A 27,631-nucleotide genomic window follows, 5' to 3' on the forward strand; every position below is an offset into this window, starting at 1 on the left:
ATCACTTTGTGACTTATTTCTTGGTAAATAAGCGCATAAAGTCAGGAATGAGAAAAGGGCCCAAGTCTGTCCAAATTGGCCTTTTATCAGGATCTGATTTCAGAACACAATCTAGCTCATATTCTTCCTTTCCCTCCCACTATTCCGCTGGAGCAGGGATTGAACCAGTGCTTTAGTGATGATGCAGTTGAATTTATTCAAACTAGGTGCCAATCGATACCATACATCAACACATCTCAACCTGAAGAAGTTATTCCTTATGACAGATATGTTTGGTTCAAGGTTAAATCGCATTTTCCACAATTCTATTACTCTTTGTGTAGAAGTTCCACCCGATCTGCCCTTCTTACACTTAGATTCCTCAATTTAAACTTTAGTATTGACCCATTCACAGGCAGCAATCTGACCAGATCAACTTTGTCAATTCCCTCCATAATCTTGAACATATCAGGTTTGAAGTCTGCTCCTGTGCAAAGAGAATTAGCCCTCGCTTCATGACTTGAATTGCTAATGCACAGAATCATTTGATGTTTGCCGCTGTACCTCACTTCACACGTCATTCATTCTCTATCTCCATGGCGAATACTTCTTCGGCCAAAAGCAGTCTTAGTCTTCCAAGGGTCTTTAAAAGAAAGTGAAGTGGCCGTTACTTGGTTAAGGTAGATTGTCTGCTCACACAGAAAAGCTGCGTCCACTTTAACAAAACAGAACCCAGTTATACAGTAATTGGTTTCAACTCATTTTAATTCTGCATTTCAGAGAATGAAGATCATGGCAATAACTTCTCGTCATCTGCCTTTTATAAAAGGTCTGAGCCATATGTTTATGTCTGTAAATCCACACCATCATATGAAGAAGCAGTGATGGGCCCCATCGCCCCAAGGGACAGTTTACATTTGTCAGCCTCTGATGAAGAATGGGAGTGTGCAGAGTTCTATGAACCCCCATGTGTGACAGTGTGTCCATCCGAGCTTGCAAATGGGAGCAACCACCAGTCCAAGGGACCACCTTGTCAACAGGATGACCATGAATGGGTGTCAACCGGCACTTCAAATTCTCACTGCTCCTGTAAATGTGGCACCAGTCCACCAGGCCCACTTTTCCCAGATTCATCCCTGCCCTATGCTCAAACTCCAGTCTCGGGGAAGAGCAAAATGGAAAGAAAACAACAGAGAAGGAAATGCTATTTGCAAAGGTCCACCATGTACGATATTGATGATCAAGATCACGGAACCCTTACAAGACCATTTCCTTTGTGTAATTATCGAGGGTGCAGCGAGCTTCACAATCAGGAAGCAGTTGCAAAATCATGTTTGCACCAACAAGAGCTACAATCTCGAGACTATTCTGGAATGAAGCCCTCCAGCTCTGTTGAAGACCCACGTGAAATATTAAGGTCCCACCATAAGATGAAAGGAGGCTGCAGTCTTTTTGGTTTGGGTGTTTCAAAAGACAACAGTAAGGAGCAGAGTAAGTGTAAGACCGAGAGGAACAGGGAAAGTAAATGCAAGGGGAACAGACAGGGAAATGATATGTACATTTGTGAACAAGATGAAATTGGAACATCTTGCCTGTCTTACAAAACATCTGCTCTTCGCTCTGGAACATCCGCCTCAGGTGAAGATGATATGTGTAAGTCCTACATGAAACACGGTAAACGGAAAGATAGCAAGTCTCACTGTCAGGTAAGTGAAACCCATAATAACCCTATTGGTGTTCTGTAGGGTAATGTGTCTGGAAATTAAGAGAGAAATGTTATCTGCAGAGGTCTGCGAGGTGTGACATTGATCAAGGATGTGGATGCGTTTCCAGCCCGTGTATCGATAGACGATGTGGTAAAGGAGTTTCCAATAAGACGACAGGTGTGAAATCATGTCTTCGCCAAGAATGCCCAAAAGTGAGTAAATGTTGTGGGGTGAAAGTTCCTGGCCATGCCCCATTCCCCAGGGGAGACACGTCCTGGCTCAGCTCAGCTACTCAAAGCAAAATAAAAGAATCTCTGTGCTCGGGGAAGAGACAATTAAGAAATAAATGTTTTCTTCAGAGAGTCCAGAAACAAGGCCCATTCCCCTGGGAAGACAGCTCTTGGCGCAGCTGCTCAGCCTCCCCGTGTCGGATGAGAGGAACTTGCAGGGACAGCTGCCTGGACCAGAGGACTGGGGGAGATGGATGTATGAGGCAGAAGGATGATGCCTACGTCTGTGAAGTCGATGATGTTGGAACCTCCTGTCTGTATTATAAACAATGTCCGAGTCCACGCAACTTAAGGGAAAATACTGTAGTCTTCTCAGATGACGATGGCAAGTCTTTGTGTGAGTTCTACAAGGATAGATGTAAAGATGGGCAGCCCCAGTCTAAGGTAAGAGAAACCCACAATTCTCATTGGTGTTTCTGTTGGTTAATGTGTCTGATCTGTACATTCAAGGGGTTGACACCAGGTGAACCTTGGATCAGGTTTGATTGGCAACTCAGCCAGGTCAAGCTCTGGGTTCTGGTGCTGAGGCAAGTGGGAGTCAGCTTCCCTGAAGGAGGGGAGCAGAACACTGCACCAACTGCTTCTGTGCTGTGCTGCCCCCAACCCCTTCCCAAACAAGGCAATAGAACATGGGAGAAAAATAAAGGGAAAATATAGAGCAGCACATCCATCACTACTTTAAATTAAAAAATCTATATAAATTCAGAATATCCATTGTGTGTCTGTGTGTGTCTGTGTGTGTGCGTGTTTCTGTGTGTGTGTCTATGCATGTTTCTGTGTGTGTGCGTGTGTGTGTGATTGTGTGTGTTTCTGTGTGTTTGTTTGTGTGTGGGCAATCTTCCTTGCTGCAATGCTGCATCTCACCCTCAGTAAGCTCCCCACTGGAGCGGAGCTAATTTACAGAACAAACGGGAAACTGTTCAACCTCCGTCGCCTCCAGTCCAGATCCAAGGTCATCCCATCCTCTGTCATCGAATTGCGTCTGCGCTCACTCAGAGGTCGAACTCCAAACCATCGTAAACACCTTCACCGAAGCGTACGAGAGCATGGGCCTTACACTAAACTTCTGTAAGACAAAGGTCCTCTACCAACCTGCCCCCGCCACACAGTGCTGTCCCCCAATTATCAAAATCCACGACAAGGCCTTGGATAACGTGGACCACTTTCCATACCTCCGGGAGCCTACTGTCAACAAGGGCAGACGTCGACGACAAAGTCCAACACCGCCTTCAGTGTGCCAGTGCAGCCTTCGGTCACCTGAGGAAGAGAGTGTTTGAAGACCAGGACCTCAAACCCAGCACTAAGCTCATGGTCTACAGGACAGCAGTGATACCTGCCCTGCTGTATGCCTCAGAGACATGGACCATGTACAGCAGGCACCTCAAAGCACTGGAGAGGTACCACCAATGCTGCCTCCGCAAGATCCTGCCAATCCATTGGCAGGATAGGTGCACCAACGTCAGTGTTCTCGCTCAGGCCAACATCCCCAGCATCGAAGCTTTGACCACGCTCAATCAGCTCCAATGGACGGGTCACATTGTCCGCATGCCCGATACGAGACTCCCAAAACAAGCGCTCTACTCGGAGCTCCGGCACGGCAAGAGAGCCCCAGGTGGGCAGAGGAAACGCTTCAAGGACACCCTCAAAGCCTCCTTGAAAAAGTGTAACATCCCCACCGACACCTGGGAATCCCTGGCCCAAGACCGCACAAAGTGGGGGAGAAGCATCCGGGAAGGCGCCGAACACCTCGAGTCTCTTCGCCGGGAGCAAGCGGAAGCCAAGCGCAGGCAGCGCAAGGAGCGCACGTCAACCCAAGCACCCCACCCACCCGCCCCTTCAACCACCATCTGCCCCACCTGTGACAGAGACTGTAGGTCCCGCATTGGACTCATCAGTCACCTGCGAACTCATTTTTAATGTGGAAGCAAGTCATCCTCGGTTCCGAGGGACTGCCTAAGAAGGAGAAGAAGAAGTGTGTGATTGTGCGTGTTTCTGTGTGTGTGTTTGTGTGTGTGTGTTTGTGTGTGTGTCGGTGTCTGTGTGTTTGTGTGTGTGTCGGTGTCTGTGTGGCTGTGTGTGCATGTTTCTGTGTGTGTGTATGTGTGTGTGCGTGTTTCTGTGTGTGTGTTTGTGTGTGTGTGCCTGTGTGTTTCTGTGTGTACATGTTTCTGTGTGTGTGTGTGTCTGTGCGTATCTGTGCGTGTTTCTGTGTGTGTGTCTGTGTGTGTGTGTGTGTGTTGGTGTCTGTGTGTGCATGTTTCTGTGTGTGTGTGTCATGCATGTAATAAAGAAAGACTTCCATTTATTTAGCATCTGTTACATCTTCAGGAAATTCCAAATTGCTTCACAACCGCTGTAGTCACTGTTGTTTTTGTAAACACAGCAGCCAAATTGAGCCACGCAAAAAAATAAGATGAATGACCAGTTCATAGGATCATAGAATGATACAGCACAGAAGGAAGCCATTCAGCCCATCGTGCCTGTTTGAAAGAGCTCTCCAATTAGGTTTGATTGGCCACTCAGCCGGGTCAAGCTCTGGGTTCTGGTGCTGAGGCAAGTGGAAGCCACCCTGCTCTTTCCCAGAGCCCTACAAACTTTCCCCCATCAAGTATTTCTCCAATTCCCTTTGAAAGTTACTATTGAATCTGCTTCCATCGCCCTTTCAGGCAGCGCATTCCAGATCACAACAACTCGCTGTGTAATACAAGTTCCCTCATGTTGCCTCTGGTTCTTTTGCCAATTACCTTAAATCTGTGTCCTCTGGTTACCGACCCTCCTGCCACGGGAAACAGTTTCTCCTTATTTACTTTATCAAAACCAGTCATAATTTTGACCACCTCAATTAAATCTCCCCTTAACCTTCTCTGCTCTAAGGAGAACAACCCCAGCTTCTCCAGTCTCTCCACATAACTGAAGTCCTCCATCCCTGGAACCATTCTAGTAAATCTCTTCTGCACCCTCTCCCAGGCCTTGACATCCTTCCTAAAGTGTGGTGCCCAGTGGCAGAGGGTTGGTAACCAGAGGACACAGATTTAAGATGATTGGCAAAAGAACCGGAGGCAAAATAAGGAAACATTTTTCTTTATGCAGCGAGTTGTTGTGATCAGGAATGTGCTGCCTGAAAAGGCGGTGGAAGCAGATTCAATAGTAACATTCAAAAGAGAATTGGATAAATACTTGAAAATGTACTTGGGCAAAATACTGGCAAATATTCTGAGGGACAGTATTAATCGTCATTTAGAACAGCATGGATTAATCAAGGACAGTCAGCATGGATTTGTTAAGGGACGGTTGTGTCTGACTAAATTGAGGGTAGAACATTTGATGTAGTCTACATGGATTTGAGCAAGGCTTTTGACAAGGTTCCACATGGCAGACTGGTCAGAAAAGTAAAAGCCCATGGGATCCAAGGGAAAGTAGCAAGTCGGATCCAAAATTGGCTCAGAGGCAGGAAGCAAAGGGTAATGGTCGACGGGTGCTTTTGTGACCGGAGGTCTGTTTCCAGTGGGGTTCCACAGGGATCAGTACTGGGTCCTTTGTTTTTTGTGGTATATATCAATGATTTAGACTTCAACGTAGGGGACATGATTAAGAAGTTTGCAGATGATACAAAAATTGGCCATGTGGTTGATAATGAGGAAGAAAGCTGTAGACTGCAGGAAGATATCAGTGGACTGGTCAGGTGGGCACAATAGTGGCAAATGGAATTCAATCCGGAGAAGTGTGAGATAAGGCATTTGGGGAGGGCTAACAATGTAAGGGAATACACAATAAGTGGTAGGATACTGAGAAATGTAGAGGAACAGAGAGACCTCGGAGTTCATGTCCACAGATCCCTGAAGATAGCAGGCCAGGTAGATAAGGTGGGTAAGAAGGCATACGGGATACTTGCCTTTATTAGCCGAGGCATAGAATACAAGAGCAGGAGGTTATGCTTCAACTGTATAAAGCACTAGTTAGGCCTCAGCTAGAGTACTGCGTGTAGTTCTGGTCACCACATTACAGGAAAGATGTGATTGCACTGGAGAGGGTGCAGAGGAGATTTACAAGGATGTTGCCAAGACTGGAGAATTTTAGCTATGAGGAAAGACTGGATAGGCTGGGGTTGTTTTCTTTGGAACAGAGGTGGCTGAGGGGAGACTTAATTGAGGTGTATAAAATTATGAGGGGCCCAGATAGAATGGCTAGGAAGGACCTATTTCCCTTTGGTCTGCACAGAGCGGGAACTAATGGAGTGGACTTGAACAGAGTGTTTTATTTGGGAATTTGGAGAAGAGTGGGAAGGAGTTGTTGCTTTTTGCCTACGCGACTTGTAGTGCTTTGTGTTACAGGTAGATATTTAATTTCATTACCCATAACTTAATCTAGATCAAGTAAGCAGTCAAGAAACTACACTGTAAACTAAGTTACCTAATTACAAATTTAATTTAATTTAATAAAACAAGGTCATATAGGGATGGCAGTGCAGGTGGTGTGCCACAACTGCAGCATGTGGGAGTTTGTGGAGAGCATTGTGATCCCAAACAACCACATTTGCAGTAAGTGCCTGCTTCAGCTCAGAGTTTTTGAGCTGGAGTCTGGGGTGCAAACATTGCAGGGCATCAGGGATGGGGAGAGTTACCTGGACACTTTGATCCAGGAGGCAGTCACGCCCCTTAGGTTAGGTAGTGGTACAGGTCTGGTTAGTGGTCAGGGTCAGGAGGGTGTGACTGCAACTCAGGCAGGTAAGGGGACCCCAGGTGCAGTGCTGGAGGAGCCTCAGCCTTTGTCCTTGTTCAACAGGTATGAGGTTCTTGCTGCCTGTGTGGATGAGGGAAAAGCCTGCAGGATGGATGAGCAAGCTGACCATGGCACCATGGTGCAGGAGACCATTCAAGTGGGGGGTTGTGTTGCCTGCCCAGTGCCAGGGTTAAAGATATCTCCTCGCTGTAGTGTATGTGCCTTTAAGAGCCCCAGGTGTGCTGTAATGCCGGTAATTGCCACTCGGGCTATATAAGCCTGTATATTGTGTATATCCGTTAGAACCCCCCCCCCAGACTTTGCTTAGTAAACACCTGTGATGAAATATGCCATTCATCAGGCACTCTGTATTCTCTGTGTTTGATTGTGCCTGTGACTGTGACAAGCAGGGGAGTTTAGTTTCAGTTTCATTTCCTTACCTGTATTGTATTGTGTGTAGGGCTCCGCCCATACCTGGTCCCTACTTAAGCAGGCCCCAGTGTGTCTCACAGGCAGTACAGCAGATCTCTGGATGAGAGACACTTCTCCACTGTGTATTACTTTCTGAGTTAATAAAAGCCTTGCTTTGCTCCGTTAACGTTGAGTCTCGGATTCATTGAGGCACATCAATTTTATTAACTCAATTTTCAACGCAATGGAGCAACTCTTGAAACCCGAACGTTTGGATTTGGACCCGCATGCTTCGGACGCATCGGCACGATTCGGACACTGGTTTAAGTGTATGGAATTCTTCCTGGACAATTCCGCAGCCATCACAGATGCTACGGACGCTGAAAGTATGAAACTCGGAATCCTGCGGAATTGGGTAAGCCACCGGGTTTACCCCCTCATCCAAGACGCCGACACGTACCCGGCCGCCTGCGACATCCTAAAGGTGCATTACCAGCAGCCTACAAACGAGGTGTACGCTAGGCATCTGCTCGCTACTCGCACACAGCGACCTGGGGAATCGCTGGATGAGTTCCTAGTCACCCTGAAAACGCTTGGCAAAGACTGCAAGTGCCAAGATGTAAAAGCCGCAGTGTACACTGACGAGCTTGTTCGTGATGCCTTTATCACAGGCCTCAGCTCCACTTACATCCGGCAGAGACTACTGGAAAAAACGGGATTGGACCTGAAACAGGCTGTGGACACAGTGCGATCCCTGGATGTGGCCCAGAGAAACTCGGACGCCTACTCTTCAGCCAGCGCCGCCCACGCCGCCACGTGTGCACCAAGGGCGCCGCCATCTTGGAAGGCATCTTCCCCGCCCGGCAGCCCGACACCGTCGGGGCCCCGCTCTCCCCCCAGAAGCCCTACGACAGCCGCGACGCGTCGGGGCCCCAACTGCTACTTCTGCGGGCAGCCGAAGCACACCAGAAACCTGTGCCCGGCGAAAGGCACCACCTGCTTTAAGTGCGGTAAGAAGGGGCACTTCGGGAAGGTGTGCAGAGGGAACCCCGCTGGAAAACCCGCCACCGCCGCGTGTGCGCCGTGGGAACGGCCATCTTGGACGCCATCTTGCCCGACCTCGTGGGGTCCGCCATCTTGTGAGCAGACAGCGTGGACGCCATCTTGTCTCGATCAGGGCCCTACAGTGGCATCGGTCACAGTGGACCAGACCAGACCGCACCCGCTATCCAAATCAATGGTGGACATCGAGGTAAACGGGTGCGGGGTTAAATGTTTAATTGACAGTGGAAGCACGGAGAGTTTTATCCACCCTGAACTAGCACAACAACTCTCTCTAACGGTGGTCCCTGCTCGGGGCACCATCTCTATGGCTGATAAAACCCAGACATCGACCATTATGGGTTACTGCGCGGTACAATTGTCCGTTAACGGAACTGTATACGATAATTTTAAATTACTAATCATGAAGAGTCTATGTGCGAGCGTGATCTTGGACCTGGATTTCCAGTGCCACCACCAAAGCATCACGCTCAATTATGGTGGGTCCCAGCCGCCCCTCACAGTGTGCAGTCTGGCTACCCTGAAGGTAAAGCCACCTTCGCTATTCGCGTACCTTACTCCCAACTGCCGGCCAATAGCGACCAAAAGCAGGAGGTACAGCTGGGAGGACAGGCGGTTTATCGCGACCGAGGTGGACAGGCTGCTGAGGGAGCGCGTTATTGAACGCAGCAACAGCCCGTGGCGCGCCCAAGTGGTGGTGGTGAGGGGTAGCGAGAAGAAACGGATGGTGATCGACTATAGCCAAACGATCAACATGTACACCCAACTAGATGCCTACCCGCTACCCCGCATATCAGAAATGGTGAACCAAATTGCCCAATACCGGGTGTTCTCCACCATCGACCTCAAGTCAGCGTACCACCAGCTCCCTATCAGACCAGAGGACCGCCCGTACACCGCCTTCGAGGCGAACGGACGCCTCTACCAATTCCTCAGGGTCCCCTTTGGGGTGACGAATGGGGTCTCGGTCTTCCAGAGGGAGATGGACCGCATGGTCGATGACCGCCACTTGCAGGCAACCTTCCCCTACCTCGACAACGTCACCATCTGCGGTCACAACCAGCAGGATCACGACTCGAACCTCGAGAGGTTCCTGAAAACCGCACAAAAACTCAACCTCACTTACAACGAGGACAAGTGCGTTTTCAACACCACGCGCCTCTGCATACTAGGCAGCGTGGTGGAGAATGGGGAAATCGGACCAGACCCCGACCGATTGCGCCCCCTACGGGAGCTGCCCCTGCCCAACACTCCCAAAGCCCTGAAAAGGTGCCTGGGGTTATTTTCTTATTATGCCCAATGGGTCCCCAACTACTCCGACAAAGCCCGCCCCCTCTTGAAAGCATCCTCTTTTCCGCTCTCTGCTGAGGCCCATGCCGCCTTCAAAAGCACTAAGCGGGATATTGAACGGGCCACGCTACAGGCAGTGGATGAGAACACTCCCTTTCAAGTGGAAAGTGATGCGTCTGACTTTGCCTTGGCGGCCACCCTCAACCAGGCGGGGCGGCCCGTAGCTTTCTTCTCGAGGACCCTCCAAGGGCCCGAGATCAGACACTCCTCCATGGAAAAGGAGGCCCAAGCCATCATGGAGGCAGTGCGCCACTGGCGCCACTACCTAGCCAGCAAACGCTTCACCCTACTTACCGACCAGCGGTCGGTAGCGTTTATGTTTAATAATAAACAGAAGGGGAAGATTAAAAATGATAAGATTCTCAGGTGGCGGATCGAGCTCTCCACCTTCGAGTATGACATCATTTACCGGCCAGGGGCCCTTAACGAATCCCCCGACGCCCTCTCACGAGGGATGTGTGCCAGCGCCACCGGGGATCGGCTACAGACCCTCCACAACGACCTCTGCCACCCAGGGGTCACACGGCTGTTCCACTTCATAAAGTCCCGCAACTTACCCTACTCGATTGAGGAAGTTCGGTCTCTGACCAGGAACTGCCGCACTTGCGCTGAGTGCAAGCCTCGGTTCTACCGCCCAGATAGAGCCCACTTAATCAAAGCTACACGGCCCTTTGAGCAGCTCAGCTTAGATTTCAAGGGCCCCCTCCCGTCAGTCGACCACAATGTTTACTTCCTGAACATTGTGGACGAATACTCCCGTTTCCCATTCGCCTTCCCCTGCCCAGACATGACCAGCGCCACGGTCATTAAATGCCTCAACAGCCTGTTCTGCCTGTTTGGTATGCCGAGCTACATCCATACGGATAGGGGGGCGTCCTTCATGAGTGAAGAGCTACGCCAGTACATGCTGTCCAGGGGGATCGCCACGAGCCGTACCACCAGCTACAACCCCCAGGGTAACGGCCAGGTGGAGCGAGAGAATGGGACAGTATGGAAAGCAGTCACTCTAGCTCTAAGGACCAAGGGCCTCCCTATCTCCCGCTGGCAGGAAGTCCTCCCAGATGTGCTCCATTCGATACGGTCGCTATTGTGTACTGCCACTAATGCCACGCCTCATGAACGAATGTTTGTCTTTCCCCGGAAATCCACCTCAGGCGTATCCATGCCGTCATGGCTCTCCACCCCAGGTCCGGTATTTGTACGAAGGCATGTGAGGGGCCACAAGACGGACCCTCTCGTGGAGTCAGTGCACCTACTCCACGCCAACCCCCAATACGCGTATGTCCGGCACGCCGACGGAAGGGAGGACACCGTGTCCATAAAAGACGTCGCCCCAGCCGGTAACGACAACAACCACGACAACAACAGCAACAACGATCACAGCAACTCTTACCCACCCACTATCCTTTCATCACCCCCGGAAGAACATCGACCAACGGTGCCCCCACCAACTACCCCTTCAACAACCCTGGCGGCGCCCCCAGCAGAGACCCAGGAGGCCACCGGGGACACCCAGCCGACACCCGCGGCACCACAACAGCTACGTCGGTCACAGAGGACTATCAAACCCCCGAACAGACTAAATCTGTAGAAGGGGTGAATGTGATGAAATATGCCATTCATCAGGCACTCTGTATTCTCTGTGTTTGATTGTGCCTGTGACTGTGACAAGCAGGGGAGTTTAGTTTCAGTTTCATTTCCTTACCTGTATTGTATTGTGTGTAGGGCTCCGCCCATACCTGGTCCCTACTTAAGCAGGCCCCAGCGTGTCTCACAGGCAGTACAGCAGATCTCTGGATGAGAGACACTTCTCCACTGTGTATTACTTTCTGAGTTAATAAAAGCCTTGCTTTGCTCCGTTAACGTTGAGTCTCGGATTCATTGAGGCACATCAACACCTATGAACCAACTCCTGTCTTCAGTGTCTTTATCAACACACGGACACTACAGTGGCGACGAAGTGGAAACGGACTTACCTGCAATTCGGCAGCACCTCAAGGACATCGATTCCTCGGGCGTCCAGAAGACTCAAGAAAGTGAGAGAAGCTGTGGTTTCACCAGCTGGCCAAGCTGGTGGCAGGTACTGTGCTAATCCTTCCTGGGCATCAGGCTGGGGCTCCAGTGGCTGGCTCTACAGCTGAGACAGGCAGCGAGGTCGGAGGCAAGCAGTGACAGACTGGGAGGGAGCACTCGGGAGATGGCCGGCGCGGCAAGCGGGTCAGCGTTCAGACCTGGAGAGAAAGTCCGGCGGGAACGAGTCTCCAACTGTAAATAAATAAATAAAAATTAAAAATAGAACGGAAACCGCGGGAAACAGCGTTGTCATCGGCAGCAGCGGTGGGGAAGCGCGGGAAGCGCCATATCTTTGCTGCAGAAAAGAAAGAAAAGCGCGGGAAGCGCCATATCTTTTCTGAAATGCCTAAGTCTGGCAATATTGATGCTATTGATAGCGAAATAGAGGATTGGACCACATACGTGGAAAGAGTAGAGGTATATTGCACTGCAAATGGAATAGAAGATGAAAAAAAAGCTTCAGTACTGCTGAACCTAATGGGCGCAAAGGCATACGGGCTGTTACGAAATTTAATCACTCCAGCCTAACCAAAGGACAAGAATTTTAAAGAAATTGTTGATACCCTGCAGGAGCACTTAAACCCAACACCGCTGCTGATAGCGGAACGATTCAAATTCTTCAAGAGAAATCAACACAAGAATGAAAGTAACGCTGATTACCTAACCGAATTAAGAAAGCTATCAAAGTACTGCCAATTCAGGGCAGGACTATCAGATTATCTTCGAGACAAATTCGTTTGCGGTCTCTTAAGTGAAGGAACACAAAAAAGGCTGCTTTCTGAAAAAGATGTAACATTGGACAAAGCTTTCAGTATGGCTGTATCATACGAGGCAGCAGCAAAAGGAGCTGCAGAGATACAACAAAAGACACAGGACTTCAGCACCCATGAAATGACACAGAGTTTCGAAAGATGTTATCGCTGCTGCAGATCCACCCATAACCAGAGGGACTGCTGGTTCAAGGACAAAGCATGCAGGCAATGCGGAAAGATTGGACACATTGCACGGGTATGCCGATCTGGACAAAATAAATCCACAGACAGAAAAAAAAAAATCAATAAAGGAAAGTACAGGAAGGTACAAATGATGACGGACAGTAGCTCCGAAGACCAGAAGAGCGATAGCGACTCCGAAAACAAGAGACTAAGCTGTCTCAAATTACATAATGTACTTGCCAAAGATGATTACCAAACCATTTGGGTTACCCTCACGATAGCAGGGTCCCCAGTTAAAATGGAGCTAGATACAGGATCAGCTCTAACCGTAATAAAATCGACGGGATTACGAGAGGCTATTTTCGCATATACCTCTAAAAGACACATCCATTATCTTAAAAACATATACGGGGCAGAAAGTATACCCCAAAGGAAAAATAAGGGTGCCTGTTGTATACAACGGCAAAGAAATACAAAAGTTGTTTTTATACATTCTACAAGATGGTGGTCCACCGTTGTTGGGGCGTGAATGGATCAGAAAGATACATTTAGACTGGCACTCCATTCAGGCACTGACGGTGACCAGTAAGAAAAGAAACAATGATGACATCATACCTGAATGATTAAAAGACATCTTGGCCAACACCAAAGAAGTGTTTCAAGAGAAACTAGGAACCTTGATGAAAGGCATCACCGCCTCAATAAAAGTGGAAGATGCAGCAATTCCAAAAATGTTTAAGGCAAGACCAGTGCCATACGCAATTCGTCCAGCAGTCGAGGCAGAGCTGAAGAATTTGGAAAAGGCAGGCGTATTATCCAAAATAGATTGGAGCGAGTGGGCAACACCCATCGTTCCAGTCATGAAAAAAGCATTGAATAATGATAAATCTGAAGAACAGAGAAAAATTCGCATCTGTGGAGACTTCAAGGTGACTGTAAACCCGGTCCTTCACACAGTACAGTATCCTCTTCCGAGGATAGAAGATATTTTCGCCTCACTATCCGGAGGGAAACGTTTCACCAAAATTGACTTGGCACAGGCATATCTACAGATGGAGGTTGAGGAGGCCTCTAAAAAGTATCTCACGATAAACACACACAAAGGCCTGTACCAGTACAATCGACTGGTTTTTGGAGTAGCATCAGCTCCAGCTATCTGGCAAAGAGCTATGGAGCAAGTCCTGCAAGGAATTCCGGGGACTCAATGCTACCTAGACGACATCCTTGTAACAGGAGAAAACGACAACGAGCACCTTGCCAATTTGGAGCAGGTGCTCACTAGGCTGAAAGGACGGGGCCTACGGGCAAATCGCCCCAAGTGCGAATTTTTCCAAAATCAGACATCATATTGTGGCCACATAATTAATAATGAAGGGTTGCATAAGTCACCTGAAAAAATTGAAGCGGTCATAAAAGCTCCAGCACCTGAAAATGTTTCACAATTAAGGTCATTCCTGGGATTAATAAATGACTATCATAAATTTTTACCGAACTTATCAACTCTTCTACACCCTCTTAATGAACTTCTACAAACAGGAGTGATTTGGAAATGGAACGAAGACTGTAAACGTGCCTTCCATAAATGCAAAGACTTAATCACATCCGAAGAAGTTTTGGCTCATTACAACCCATCACTGCCAATCAGACTGGCGTGCGATGCATAGGACCAGTATTATCCCATAAATTCCCTGATGGCTCAGAACGGCCGATAGCTTTTGCGTCACGCTCATTAAACTCAGCTGAGCGTAACTGTGCCCAAATCGACAGGGAAGCACTCAGCCTGGTATGGGGAGTGAAGAAATTCAACCATTACCTACACGGACAAAAATTTACCTTGTTGACTGACCATCAACCCCTCATCTCCATATTCAACCCTAAAAAGGGTGTTCCCATTATGACAGCGCAAAGGCTACAGAGATGGTCCCTTTTTCTAGGGGCACACCAATACAACATAGAATAAGAACATAAGAACATAAGAAATAGGAGCAGGAGTAGGCCAATTGGCCCCTCGAGCCTGCTCCGCCATTCAATAAGATCATGGCTGATCTGATCCTAACCGCCAATCCACTATCACAGAACCATCTCCTGAATCTAACAGCATTAGACACACGAAAACAGGAGCAGGATCAGGCTACACGGCCCCTGGGCCCGCTCCGCTACCCACAGGGCCATGACCTATCCGAACCTAGACTCATGTCCAAATTCCTGCCCGCTCCCCGTAACCCTTAATTCCCTTTTCTACTAGGAAACTGTCTATTTCTGTTTTAAATTTATGTAATGATGTAGCTTCGACAGCTTTTTGGGGCAGCATATTCCATGGACCTACCACCCTCTGAGTGAAGTAGTTCCTCCTCATCTCAGTTTTGAAAGAGCAGCCCCTTATTCTAAGACTATGCCCCCTAGTTCTAGTTTCACCCATCATCTGGAACATCCTCCCTGCATCCACCCGATCCAACCCCTTCATAATCTTATATGTTTCAATAAGATCGCCTCTCATTCTTCTGAACTCCAATGAGTAGAGTCCCAATCTACTCAACCTCTCCTCATATGTCCATCCCCTCATCCCCGGGATTAATCGAGTGAACCTTCTTTGCACTGACTCGAGAGCAAGTATGTCCTTTCTTAAGTATGGACACCAAAACTGTATGCAGTATTCCAGGTGCGGTCTCACCAATACCTTGTACAACTGAAGCAATACCTCCCTATTTTTATATTCTATCCCCCTAGCAATGAAAGCCAACATTCCATTGGCCTTCTTAATCACTTGCTGCACCTGCATACTAACCTTTTGAGTTTCGTGCACCAGGACCCCCAGATCCCTTTGTACTTCAGTACTTTCAAGTTTCTTGCCATTAAGATAATAACTTGCTCTACGATTTTTCCTGCCAAAGTGCATAACCTCACACTTTCCAGTATTGTATTCCATCTGCCAAATCTCTGCCCACTTACTTAGCCTGTCTATGTCCCCTTGCAGGTTTTGTATGTCCTCCTCACTCACTACTTTCCCTCCCATCTTAGTATCATCTGCAAACTTTGACGTGTTACACTCGGTCCCCTCCTCCAAATCGTTAATATAGATTGTAAAGAGTTGGGGACCCAGCACTGACCCCTGCGGAACACCACTGGTTACTGATTGCCAGTCTGAATATGAACCATTTATCCCAACTCTCTGCCTTCTGTTAGATAGCCAATCCTCTATCCATGCCAGAATATTACCCCCAATCCCGTGATTTTTTACCTTAAGCAATAATCTTTTGTGTGGCACCTTGTCAAATGCCTTTTGGAAGTCTAAATACACTACGTCCACTGGTTCACCTTTATCCACCCTATATGTTACTTCCTCAAAGAACTCCAGCAAATTTGTCAAACATGACTTCCCCTTCATAAAACCATGCTGACTTTGTCTTATTAAATTATGATTATCCAAATGTCCTGTTACTGTCTCCTTAATAATGGACTCCAAAATTTTACCTACCACAGATGTTAGGCTAACCGGTCTATAGTTTCCAGCCTTCTGTCTACTGCCCTTTTTAAATAAGGGTGTTACATTAGCAGTTTTCCAGTCTGCCGGGACCTTTGCTGAGTCCAGGGAGTTTTGGAAGATTATTACCAATGCATCCACAATCCCTACCGCCACTTCCCTCAAAACCCTGGGATGTAAGCCATCAGGTCCAGGTGATTTATCCGCCTTGAGTCCCATTATTTTACCAAGTACTACTTCCTTAGTGATTTTAATCGTATTTAGCTCCTCCCCCCCATAGCCCCCTGCTTGTCAAGTGTTGGGATATTCTTGGTGTCCTCTACTGTAAAGACTGATGTAAAATATTCATTCAGTGTTTTTGCCATCTCCATATTTCCCACCATTAATTTCCCGGTCTCATCCTCTAAGGGACCAACATTTACTTTAGCCACCCTTTTTCTTTTTATATAACTATAAAAACTCTTACTATCTGTCTTTATATTTTTTGCTAATTTACTTTCATAATGTATCTTCCCTTTCTTAATCAATCTTTTTGTTATTTTTTGCTGTCTTTTAAAGTTTTCCCAATCCTCTATCCTCCCACTAGATTTGGCTACCTTATATGCCCTTGTTTTTAGTCGAATACTATCCTTAATTTCTTTACTTAGCCACGGATGGCTGTCTTTTCTTTTACACCCTTTTTTTCTCAGTGGAATATACTTTTTTTGGAATTTGTAAAATAACTCCTTAAATGTACACCACTGATCATGTATCGTCTTATCCTTTAACCTATTTTCCCAATCCACTTTACTCAATTCCGCTCTCATACCTTCATAGTCTCCTTTATTCAAGCTTAGCACGCTTGTTTGAGATACAGCCTCCTCACCCTCTAACTGAATATGGAATTCAACCATGTTATGGTCACTCATTCCAAGGGGATCCTTTACTAGGACATTTTTAATTAATCCTGTCTCGTTACACAGGACCAGATCTAAGGTTGCTTGCCCCCTGGTTGGTTCAGTTACATACTGCTCAAGAAACCCATCCCTAATACACTCAATGAACTCATCCTCAAGGCAGCCCTGCCCAATTTGATTCGTCCAATTTATATGATAGTTAAAATCCCCCATAATTATAGATGTTCCCTTATTACAAGCCTCAACTATTTCCTGATTGATACTCCGTCCAACCGAGTTGCGACTGTTCGGAGGCCTATATACTACACCCACTAGTGTTTTTTTCCCCTTATTATTCCTTACCTCCACCCAAACTGTTTCATTATCCTGATCCTTTGACCCAATATCATTTTTCTGTATTACAGTGATTCCTTCCTTTATTAACATAGCCACCCCACCTCCCCTTCCTTCCTGCCTGTCCTTCCTGATTGTTAAATAACCTGGTATGTTTAATTCCCAGGCATTGTCACCCTGCAGCCATGTTTCTGTAATGGCCACAAGATCATACCCATATGTAGCTATTTGTGCCTTTAACTCGTCTATTTTGTTACGAATGCTACGTGCATTCAGATAGAGAACTTTCAAATATGTTTTGTGACACTTAGTTCCTGCTATTGCCCTTTTTATTACTTTACCTTTTACTCCACACCTTCTACCCCTTCCTGACACGCTCTGGTTTTTAATTTCCCCACTGCTACCTAAGTCTATGACCTTCTCTGTTGTCATTTGTATTATTTGCTCTCCAGGAACCTCCCCCCCACTAGTTAGTTTAAAGCCCTCTCTACAGCCCTAGTTATATGATCCACCAGGACTCTAGTCCCAGCACTGGCCAAGTGAAGCCCGTCCCAACGGAACAGCTCCCTCCTGTCCCAGTACTGGTGCCAGTGTCCCAGGAAGCAAAACCCATTTCTCCCACACCAGTCTTTGAGCCACGCATTTAACTCTCTTATTTTATTTGTCCTAGCCAAATTCGCTCGTGGCTCAGGTGATAATCCAGAGATTATTACCCTTGTGGTTCTGCTTTTTAATTTGGCCCCTAGCTGCTCAAACTCCCTCAGCAGAACCTCCTTCCTTGTCCTATCTATGTCGTTGGTACCAACATGGACCACGACAACTGGATCCTCCCCCTCCCACTCCAAGTTTCTGTCCAGCCCAGAGGAGATGTCCTTAACCCTGGCACCGGGTAGGCAACACAGCCTACGGGACTCTCGCTCTTGGCTGCAGAGAACTCTATCTATCCCCCTAATAATACTATCCCCTACCACTACAACATTTCTATTTACTCCCCCCTCTTGAATGGCCCCCCTCTCCACGGTGCTGTGGTCAGGTTGCTCATCCTCCCTGCAGCCCCTGCTTCCGTCTCCACAGGGAGTAAGAAGCTCGAACCTGTTGGACAAGAGCAACGGCTGCGGCTCCTCCAACACTACCTTCTGGATCCCCGTACCTGCCTCACTCGTGGTCACACCGTCCAGTCCCTGACCATGGGCTACATCTGAATTAATTAACTTCATAGGTGTGACCACCTCCTGAAACACAGAGTCCAGGTACTTCTCCCCCTCCCTGATGTGTCGCAGTATCTGAAGCTCAGACTCCAGCTCATCAACACGGAGCTGGAGATCCTGTAGCAGCAGACACTTGTCACAGATGTAATTACCGTTAGCCTCAATGGGGTCTACCGGCTCCCACATCTCGCAACAGTAACACATCATCTGCTCCATTCTATGTAATTAATTATAATTTTTTTTTATTTAATTAGATTAAATCAATCCCTCTAAATTACACCAGTTTAATGGTTAACCAACTGTCTCCCTTACAGCACAGACCCTAGAAAAAAACTGCCGAATTTAAGCTTGTAATACATAGATACATAGATACATAGAAGATAGGAGCAGGAGTAGGCCATTCGGCCCTTCGTGCCTGCTCCGCCATTCGATGAGATCATGGCTGATCCTTTAATTCAGTATCCCGTCCCCGCCTTCTCTCCGTAACCCTTAACCCCTTTTGCCCGTAGAAATATATCTAATTCCCTCTTAAATATATTTAATGAGCTGGCGTACACTGCCCTCTGTGGCAATGAGTTCCACAGGTTCACCACTCTCTGAGTGAAGAAATTCCCCCTCATCTCTGTCCTAAATGGTTTAGCCCTTATCCTTAAATTATGTCCTCTAGTTCTGTTCTCACCCGCCAAGGGAAACATTCCTTCTGCATCCAGTCTGTCTAGACCTGTCAGAATTTTATACACTTCTATGAGGTCCCCTCTCAATCTTCTAAACTCCAGTGTGTACATCCCTAAACTACATAGTCTCTCCTCATAGGTCATTCCCGCCATTCCTGGTATCAGCCTGGTGAATCGCCGCTGCACCCCCTCCATGGCAAGAACATCCTTCCTCAGATGAGGCGACCAAAACTGTACACAGTACTCGAGGTGTGGTCTCACCAGTGCCCTGTACAGCTGCAGCAAGGTATCCCTGTTCCTGTATTCTAACCCTTTTGCTATGAAGGCCAGCATACCGTTTGCCTTCTTGACCGCCTGTTGCACCTGCATGCTCGCCTTCAGTGACTGGTGTACAAGAACACCCAGGTCTCTCTGTACTTCCCCCTCTCCCAATCTATTGCCATTTAAATAATAATTTGCCCTCCCGTTCCTGCACCCAAGGTGGATAACTTCGCACTTGTCCACATTATAGTGCATCTGCCATTTATCCGCCCAATCGCCCAGTCTGTCCAAATCGCTCTGGAGCTTCCTGGTCTCTTCCTCTGAGCCCACCCCCCCTCCTAGTTTAGTGTCGTCTGCAAATTTGGAAATGCTGCATCCGACTCCCTGATCCAGGTCATTAATGTAAATTGTGAACAGCTGGGGGCCCAGGACAGATCCCTGTGGTACCCCACTTGTTACTGCCTGCCATTCAGAAAATGAGCCGTTTATTCCAACTCTCTGTTTTCTATCTGACAGCCAGTTCCCTATCCACGCCAAAACTTTCCCCTTTATCCCATGAGCCTCAATTTTCCATGCTAATCTTTTATGTGGGACCTTATCGAAGGCCTTTTGGAAGTCCAGGTACACCACATCTACTGGCTCTCCCCCATCTATTCTACCAGTTACTCCCTCAAAAAATTCCAATAGATTAGTCAAGCACGATTTACCCTTTGTAAATCCATGTTGACTCTGTCCTATCCTGTCCCCATTTGCTAAGTGCTCCGCTATTTCATCCTTAATGATGGACTCCAGCATTTTGCCCACAACTGATGTAAGGCTTACAGGTCTGTAATTACCTGCTTTTTCCCTACCCCCCTTTTTGAATAGTGGGGTAACGTTAGCTACCCTCCAATCCATCGGTACTGTTCCCGAGTCTAATGAATTCTGAAAAATCATCCTTAGTGCATCCGCTATCTCTAGGGCCACCTCCTTCAGTACCCTAGGATGCATGTTATCAGGCCCTGGGGATTTGTCCACCTTCAATCCCTTTAGCTTCCTTAACACCATATCCTTAGAGATATTGATTTGCGTCAGTTCCTCCTTTGCCAATGTCCCTATTTTTCCCGATATCCCAGGGAGGTTTTTTGTGTCTTCCTTCGTAAAGACTGACCCAAAGTATGCATTTAGTTGATCTGCCATTTCCTTATTTCCCATTATATATTCCCCCGTATCTGACTGCAATGGACCAACTTTGGTTTTCACCAGTCTTTTCCTTTTGATATATTTATAAAAGCTTTTGGAGTTAGTTTTTATATTTTCCGCCAGCTTGTTTTCGTAAGCTATTTTGCCCCTCTTGATCATGCCCTTTGCCCTCCTTTGCTCTATCTTAAACTGTTCCCAATCTTCCGCTCTGGCGCTTTTTTTGGCTATTTTATACGCCCTATCTTTGGATTTTATGCTGTCTCTAATTTCCCCTGTTATCCACGGTTGAGTCACCTTTTTAGATTTCCTTTTATGCCAGATTGGTATAAACAATTTTTGCAATTTTGTCATTCTATCTTTAAATGTTTGCCATTGTTTATCTACCTCCAGTCCTCCCAGGAACGTTGTCCAATCAGACCTACTCAGTTCCCGTCTCATGGCATCATAATTCCCCTTGTTTAAATTCAGGACCTTAGTCTCTGAGTCAATTTCTTCGCTCTCCATTTCGAGTGAGAAATCGATCATGTTATGATCGCTCTGACCCAAGGGTCCCCGTACAACAAGATTACTGATTAGTCCCTTCTCATTGCACAGTACCCAGTCCAATATAGCCTGTTCCCGAGTTGGTTCCTCGACATATTGATCCAGATAACCATCCCTTAAACACTCAAGGAATTCCTCCTCCTCATTATTTTTACTGATTAGGCTAGTCCAATCTATATGTAAGTTAAAGTCACCTATGATGACAGCTGTGCTCTTATTGCACGCTTCTCTAATTTCCCTCGTGATGCCCTCCCTAACCTCTATTTTACTATTTGGAGGCCTATATACCACTCCTATTAATGTTTTTCGCCCCTCGCTATTTCTTAGCTCCACCCATATAGATTCTGTATTAACTGAGTTAATATCCTTCTTTTCAATTGCATTTATCCCCTCTTTTACTAGCAATGCTACCCCTCCTCCCTTTCTTTTTTGTCGATCCTTCCTAAATACTGAATACCCCTGTATGTTAAGCTCCCAGCCCTGCTCACCCTGCAACCATGTTTCCGTAATCCCAATTAGATCATAATTATTAACCTCTATTTCCACAGCTAATTCATCTACCTTGTTCCTGATGCTTCTCGCATTAAGGTATAAAACCCTCAGGCTTTTTTTATGCTCACATTTTTTATGAATTAGTTTGGCCCTTTGTTTTTTGTTCCTCACCCTTTTACCATTTATTTCTGTCTGCCTTTCACTTTCCTCTATTTCACTACATAGGTTTCTAGCCCCCTGCCATACTAGTTTAAATGCTCCCGAACTGCTTTATCAAAAATTACCCCGAGAACATCAGTTCCATCTCTGCACAGGTGTAGACCGTCCCTTTTGTATAAAAAGAAGAAATACTCACCAACCAATCCAACCAATCACCTACCTGCTTCCTGGTGACGTCACTCTTGGATTATTTTTTACCTCTCTCCTCTGCTGTTGATTTGGTACGCCTCTGGTCGCTGCCGCTGGTTTTTATGCCGGTTATAGCTCCTCCTCCTGACCTCGCTGCTCACTCCTAGGTCCGATGCTGGTCTCGGGCCTCTGGTCGCTGCCGCTGGTTTTTATGCCGGTTATAGCTCCTCCTCCTGACCTCGCTGCTCACTCCTAGGTCCGATGCTGGTCTCGGGCCTCTGGTCGCTGCCGCTGGTTTTTATGCCGGTTATAGCTCCTCCTCCTGACCTCGCTGCTCACTCCTAGGTCCGATGCTGGTCTCGGGTCTCTGGTCGCTGCCGCTGGTTTTTATGCCGGTTATAGCTCCTCCTCCTGACCTCGCTGCTCACTCCTAGGTCCGATGCTGGTCAAAGGATCAAAACAGCATGGGAATGCTGACGGTTTATCGCGCCTACCGTTGCCAACGGTAGAAGAGGCACCTACAGTAGACCCAGTAGAGATGTTCCACTCTACCATAGTGGAATGTCTACCAGTAACAAATTCTGCCATTGAAAGGGAGACGAGAAATGACCCGACTCTCTCACGGGTCTACGATTTAACAGTGAAGGGATGGCCAGCACATGGCGAACCACTGTTGCCAGCATTCTCGCAAAGAAGAGAACAGCTGTCAGTGTGCCGAGGAACCTTGATGTGTGGATCCAGAGTGGTGATTCCACCCAAACTCCAGGATAAAGTGCTAAAGGAGCTTCACGAGGGGCATCTGGGTGGAGTGAAAATGAAGAACCTAGCTAGGGCGTTTGTATGGTGGCCAGGTATCGATGGAGACATCGAAGAAATGACCAAGAGCTGCCTAGGATGCCAGAAGGTCCAAAACGCTCCACCACAAGCCCCTCTACATCCATGGGAGTGGCCCTCATCTCCCTGGCAAAGGGTGCACATCGACTTTGCTGGTCCATTTATGGACTCAATGTTCTTAATCGCGGTTGATGCACACTCCAAGTGGCCGGAGGTAATAAAGATGTCCTCCACCACCACGGAAGAAACCATCACAGTATTAAGGACCATATTTGCCAGGAATGGGCTGCCGGAACAGCTATGTTCTGATAATGGACCACAATTTGTGTCCGAAGAATTCAGAAAGTTCTTAAAAAACAATGGGGTTAAGCACTACACGTCCGCCCCATACCGTCCCGCCACCAATGGATTGGCTGAAAGGTTTGTCCAGACCTTCAAGAAGGCCATAAAGGCCATGGGTAATGAAGACATAAACTTCAGCACAAGGTGGATAACTTCTTATTCGCATACAGGAATGCAACACATATGGTTACCAACCAAACTCCCGCCATGATGTTCTTCAATAGAAACCTAAGATGCCGGCTGGATTTGGTCAAGCCCAACATCAGAAGGGACGTGGAGAACCGGCAGTTTCAAGGCATGAATGATAGGCCAACTAGAACCTTCCAGATAGGTCAACAAGTTTTGGCCCGGGACTACTGTACCGAGAAATGGCAGCCTGGAACTATCTGCACATGACTAGGACCACTGATGTATACCGTGGACATCGGAGAAAGCATAATAAGGCGCCATGCTGACCAAATCATAAAGTCATCCGAAAAGGGACAACCTACACCACAACTCTATACGTCTAACGATGAAGTAGAGATACCCATATCTACCTCCGATCCGGTGATACTGGAACCCGATGAACCCGACACTGGCATTCAAGCCGAATCAGCCTTGTCAAAAGAACCTACTACACCACCAGAAACTACTACACCCCCGAGGCATTATCCGGACCGAGTCAGGAAGCCTCCTGAGAGACTGACTTATAATTAATTAACTACAGCAATGTGTATATTATTTTTCTTATAACATGTAATTAATAATTACTTAAAATATGATGTACTGGTTAGCTAAAAGGGGAGGAATTGTAGTGTATGTGCCTTTAAGAGCCCAGGTGTGCTGTAATGCCGGTAATTGCCACTCGGGCTATATAAGCCTGTATATTGTGTATATCCGTTAGAACCCCCCCCAGACTTTGCTTAGTAAACACCTATGAACCAACTCCTGTCTTCAGTGACTTTATCAACACACGGACACTACACTCGCGGCTGGAGAAGAACTTGGAGTGGGAGGGGGAGGATCCAGTTGTCGTGGTCCACATAGGAACCAACGACATAGGTAGAACTAAGAATGAGGTTCTGTTGAGGGAGTTTGAGGAGCTAGGATCCAAATTAAAAAGCAGAATCTCAAAGGTAATAATCTCTGGATTGTTACCTGAGCCACGCGTAAATTGGCATAGGGACAAACTTTTTAGAGGTTTAAATGCGTGGCTCAAAGAGGGGTGTGGGAGGAAGGGGTTTCAGTTCATGGGGCACTGACACCAGTACAGGGGAAAGAGGGAGCTTTTCCCCTAGGACAGGCTCCACTTAAATCGGCTGGGACCAGTGTCCTGGCAAACTGAATAACTAGGGCAGTAGACAGGGCTTTAAACCAATGAAGGGGGTTGGGAGGATTCAGGAAAGAGTAAATTTGAAAGCAGTGAGAGAAATGTCAAGGCTCTAGAGTAGAGTAGAGCTGTCTTCACGGAAGAAGACGCAAAAAACTTCCCAGAAATAGTGAACAACCAAGGGTCTAGTGAGAATGAGGAAGTGAAAGAAATTAGCTATAGTACTGGAGAAATTAATGGGACTGAAATCCGATAAATCCCCTGGACCTGATGGCCTACATCCTAGGATTTTGAAAGAGGTGGCTATAGAGGTAGTGGATGCATTGATTGTCATTTTCCAAAATTCCATAGATTCTAGAATGGTTCCCGTGGATTAGAAGGTGGCAAATGTAATCTCATATTTAAGAAAGGAGGGAGAGAGAAAACAGGGGACTACAGACCAGTTAGCCTGACATCAGTAGTAGGGAAAATGCTAGAATCTATTATTAAGGATGTGGTAACAGGGCACTTAGAAAATAATAATAGGATTGGGCAGAGTCAACACGGATTTATGAAAGGGAAATCGTGTCTGACAAATCTGTTAGCGTTTTTTAAGGTTGTAACCAGCAGAATAGATAAGGGGGAACCAGTGGATGTGGTGTATTTGGATTTTCAGAAGGCATTCGATAAGGTACCACACAAGAGGTTATTAAACAAAATTAGGGCTCATGGAATTGGGGGTAATATACTAGCATGGATTGAGGATTGGTTAACAGACAGAAAACAGAGAGTAGGAATAAACGGGTCATTTTCGGGTTGGCAGGCTGTAACTAGTGGGGTACCGCAAGGATCAGTGCTTGGGCCTCAGCTATTCACAATCTATATCAATGATTTGGATGAGGGGACCAAATGTAATATATCCAAATTTGCTGATGATGCAAAGCTGGGTGGGAATGTAAGTTGTGAGGAGGATGCAAGGAGGCTTCAAGGGGATATAGACAAGCTAAGTGAGTGGGCAAGAACATGGAAAATGGAATATAATGTGGAGAAATTTGAAGTTATCCACTTTGGTAGGTAAAGTAGAAAAGCAGAGTAGTTTTCAAATGGTGAGAGATTGGGAAATGTTGGTGTTCAGAGGGACCTGGGTGTCCTTGTACATGAATCACTGAAAGTTAACATGCAGGTACAGCAAGCAATTAGGAAAGCAAATGGTATGTTGGTCTTTATTACAAGAGGATTTGAGTATATGAGTAAAGATGTCTTACTGCAATTATATAGGGCCCTGGTGAGACCACACCTGGAGTATTGTGTACAGTTTTGGTCTCCTTACCTAAGGAAGGATATACTTGCCATAGAGGGAGTGCAACGAAGGTTCACTAGACTGGTTCCTGGGATGGGGGGATTGTCCTATGAGGAGAGATTAAGTAGACTCGGCCTATATTCTCTAGAGTTTAGAAGAATGAGAGGTGATCTCATTGAAACATATAATATTCTTACAGGGCTTGACAGGGTAGATGCAGGGAGGATGTTTCCCCTGGCTGGAGAGTCTAGAACCAGGGGTCACAGTCTCAGAATAAGGGGTCGGCCATTTAGGACTGAGATGAGGAGACATTTCTTCACTCAGAGGGTGGTGAATCTTTGGAATTCTCTACCCCAGAGGGCTGTGGAGGCTCAGTCGTTGAGAATATTCAAGATAGAGATCGATAGATTTTTGAATATTAAGAGCATGAAGGGATATGGGGATAGTGCAGGAAAGTGGAGATGAGGTAGAAGATCAGCCATGATCTTATTGAATGGCGGAGCATGCTCGAAGGGCCAAATGGCCGACTCCTGCTCCTATTTCTTATGTTCTTAGCAGAGAGGTCAATAACCAGGGGGCATAGATTGAAAGTAATTGGTAGAAGGATTAGAGGGGAATTGCAAACCTTTTTTCACCCAGTGGGTGGTGGGGTCTGGAACTCACTGCCTGAAAGGGTGGTCGAGGCAGAAACCCTCATCACATTTAAAAAGTACTTGGATATGCACTTGAAGTGTCATAAGCTACAAGGCTATGGACCGAGGGCTAGAAAGTGGGATTAGGCCGGCACAGACACGATGGGCCGAATGGCCTCCTTCTGTGCTGTAAATTTCTATGATTATGTGAAAAGGAACAATTTTCTGGGCTATGAGCAAAGACTGGGGGAGTGGGACTAGTTGGATAGCTCTACCAAAGAGCTGGCACAAGCATGATGGACCGAATGGCCTCCTTCTCTGCTATATGATTCTATGATTCTAGACACACACAGAGTCAAGCATCCCATATAAATCAGCTGGTAAAGATAATGCTCTACCTAACCTCAGCAGCAGTGACATGAGTTCCTCAATGACCTGAGCGATGAGCGGGCACGATGGTCTGTGGGGTGACCTCACGGGTCACTGCTCCAGTGGTGTTGTCTTTCCCCATGTCCTTTCCCCGGGTTATTAATGTATATTTACAGTATTGAGAAACACAATCAGCAAAGAGCGTGCACAACCATCATCAGCACTTTTGTTGCTTTCTTTTCCAGGCCAGTTGCCAGCGGTTGAGTTGTGAGCCCCGGGCAGTTCCTGGGAGAACGATGAGTTCACCATGCTCTGATGATAGCACCTGCAGCCAGTTGAGTCTGAGACACGGAGAATGCTGCCGGGGTAAAGGTGCCTCTGCTCCCATGATCTCCTCCTTGCCACAGTGGCCAAGACATCTGCTCCTGCAGAATAATGGAGCCCAGGCTACAACCATGGTGTATAAAGAGTAACTGCCGACCAAAGCTGGAACAGACACGGGCACTCAGGCTGAGCAAGGACATCTCAGCTGCCTCTGTAGTGGATCACATGCAGTAAAAGCATTGACTTCATTTCACCTTCTCACGTAGAATCTGTAGAACTAGGAAGTAATTAAGGAAGCCTTGGTGAAACTGCAACCTAAATTCTGGCCAAATCAGAACTGTTAACGGACAATGAGGCCAATATTATTAATGCTGAGTGTCGTGCTAGGGACGGGCTGACTACAAGGAATGTGATGAACAGGAAGCCTTGGGAATTAGAAATATGAGCAGAAACAAGAGAAAAATAGTAATAAAGACAGGCTAACATTGAATGTCAGGCTCCTGAGCGTGTCAGTGGCAGTGAGTGGACAGGTTTCCGATTAGCCCCCATCACACATTGGCCACCAGCGATAGAGAATTCCTCAGGAAAAGAGGCAC

At 47.0% G+C, this 27,631-nt stretch overlaps 1 protein-coding gene across 1 annotated transcript; it reads left to right on the forward strand.

Moving 5' to 3' along the window:
* Nucleotides 1-755: 755 nt before the first annotated feature.
* On the forward strand, nt 756-27,631 carry LOC147108964 (uncharacterized; the record flags this gene model as incomplete). Its single annotated transcript, XM_086005971.1, has 3 exons — nt 756-1,685; nt 1,766-2,359; nt 26,957-27,631. Coding segments are annotated over 3 exons (1,752 nt in total), but the record flags the coding sequence as incomplete, so codon positions are not given.

The sequence above is a fragment of the Somniosus microcephalus genome, chromosome 13 (assembly GCF_052327205.1).
Source record: "Somniosus microcephalus isolate GS21.2 chromosome 13, FLI_Smic_1.0, whole genome shotgun sequence".
NCBI classification, from domain to species: Eukaryota; Metazoa; Chordata; class Chondrichthyes; order Squaliformes; family Somniosidae; genus Somniosus; species Somniosus microcephalus.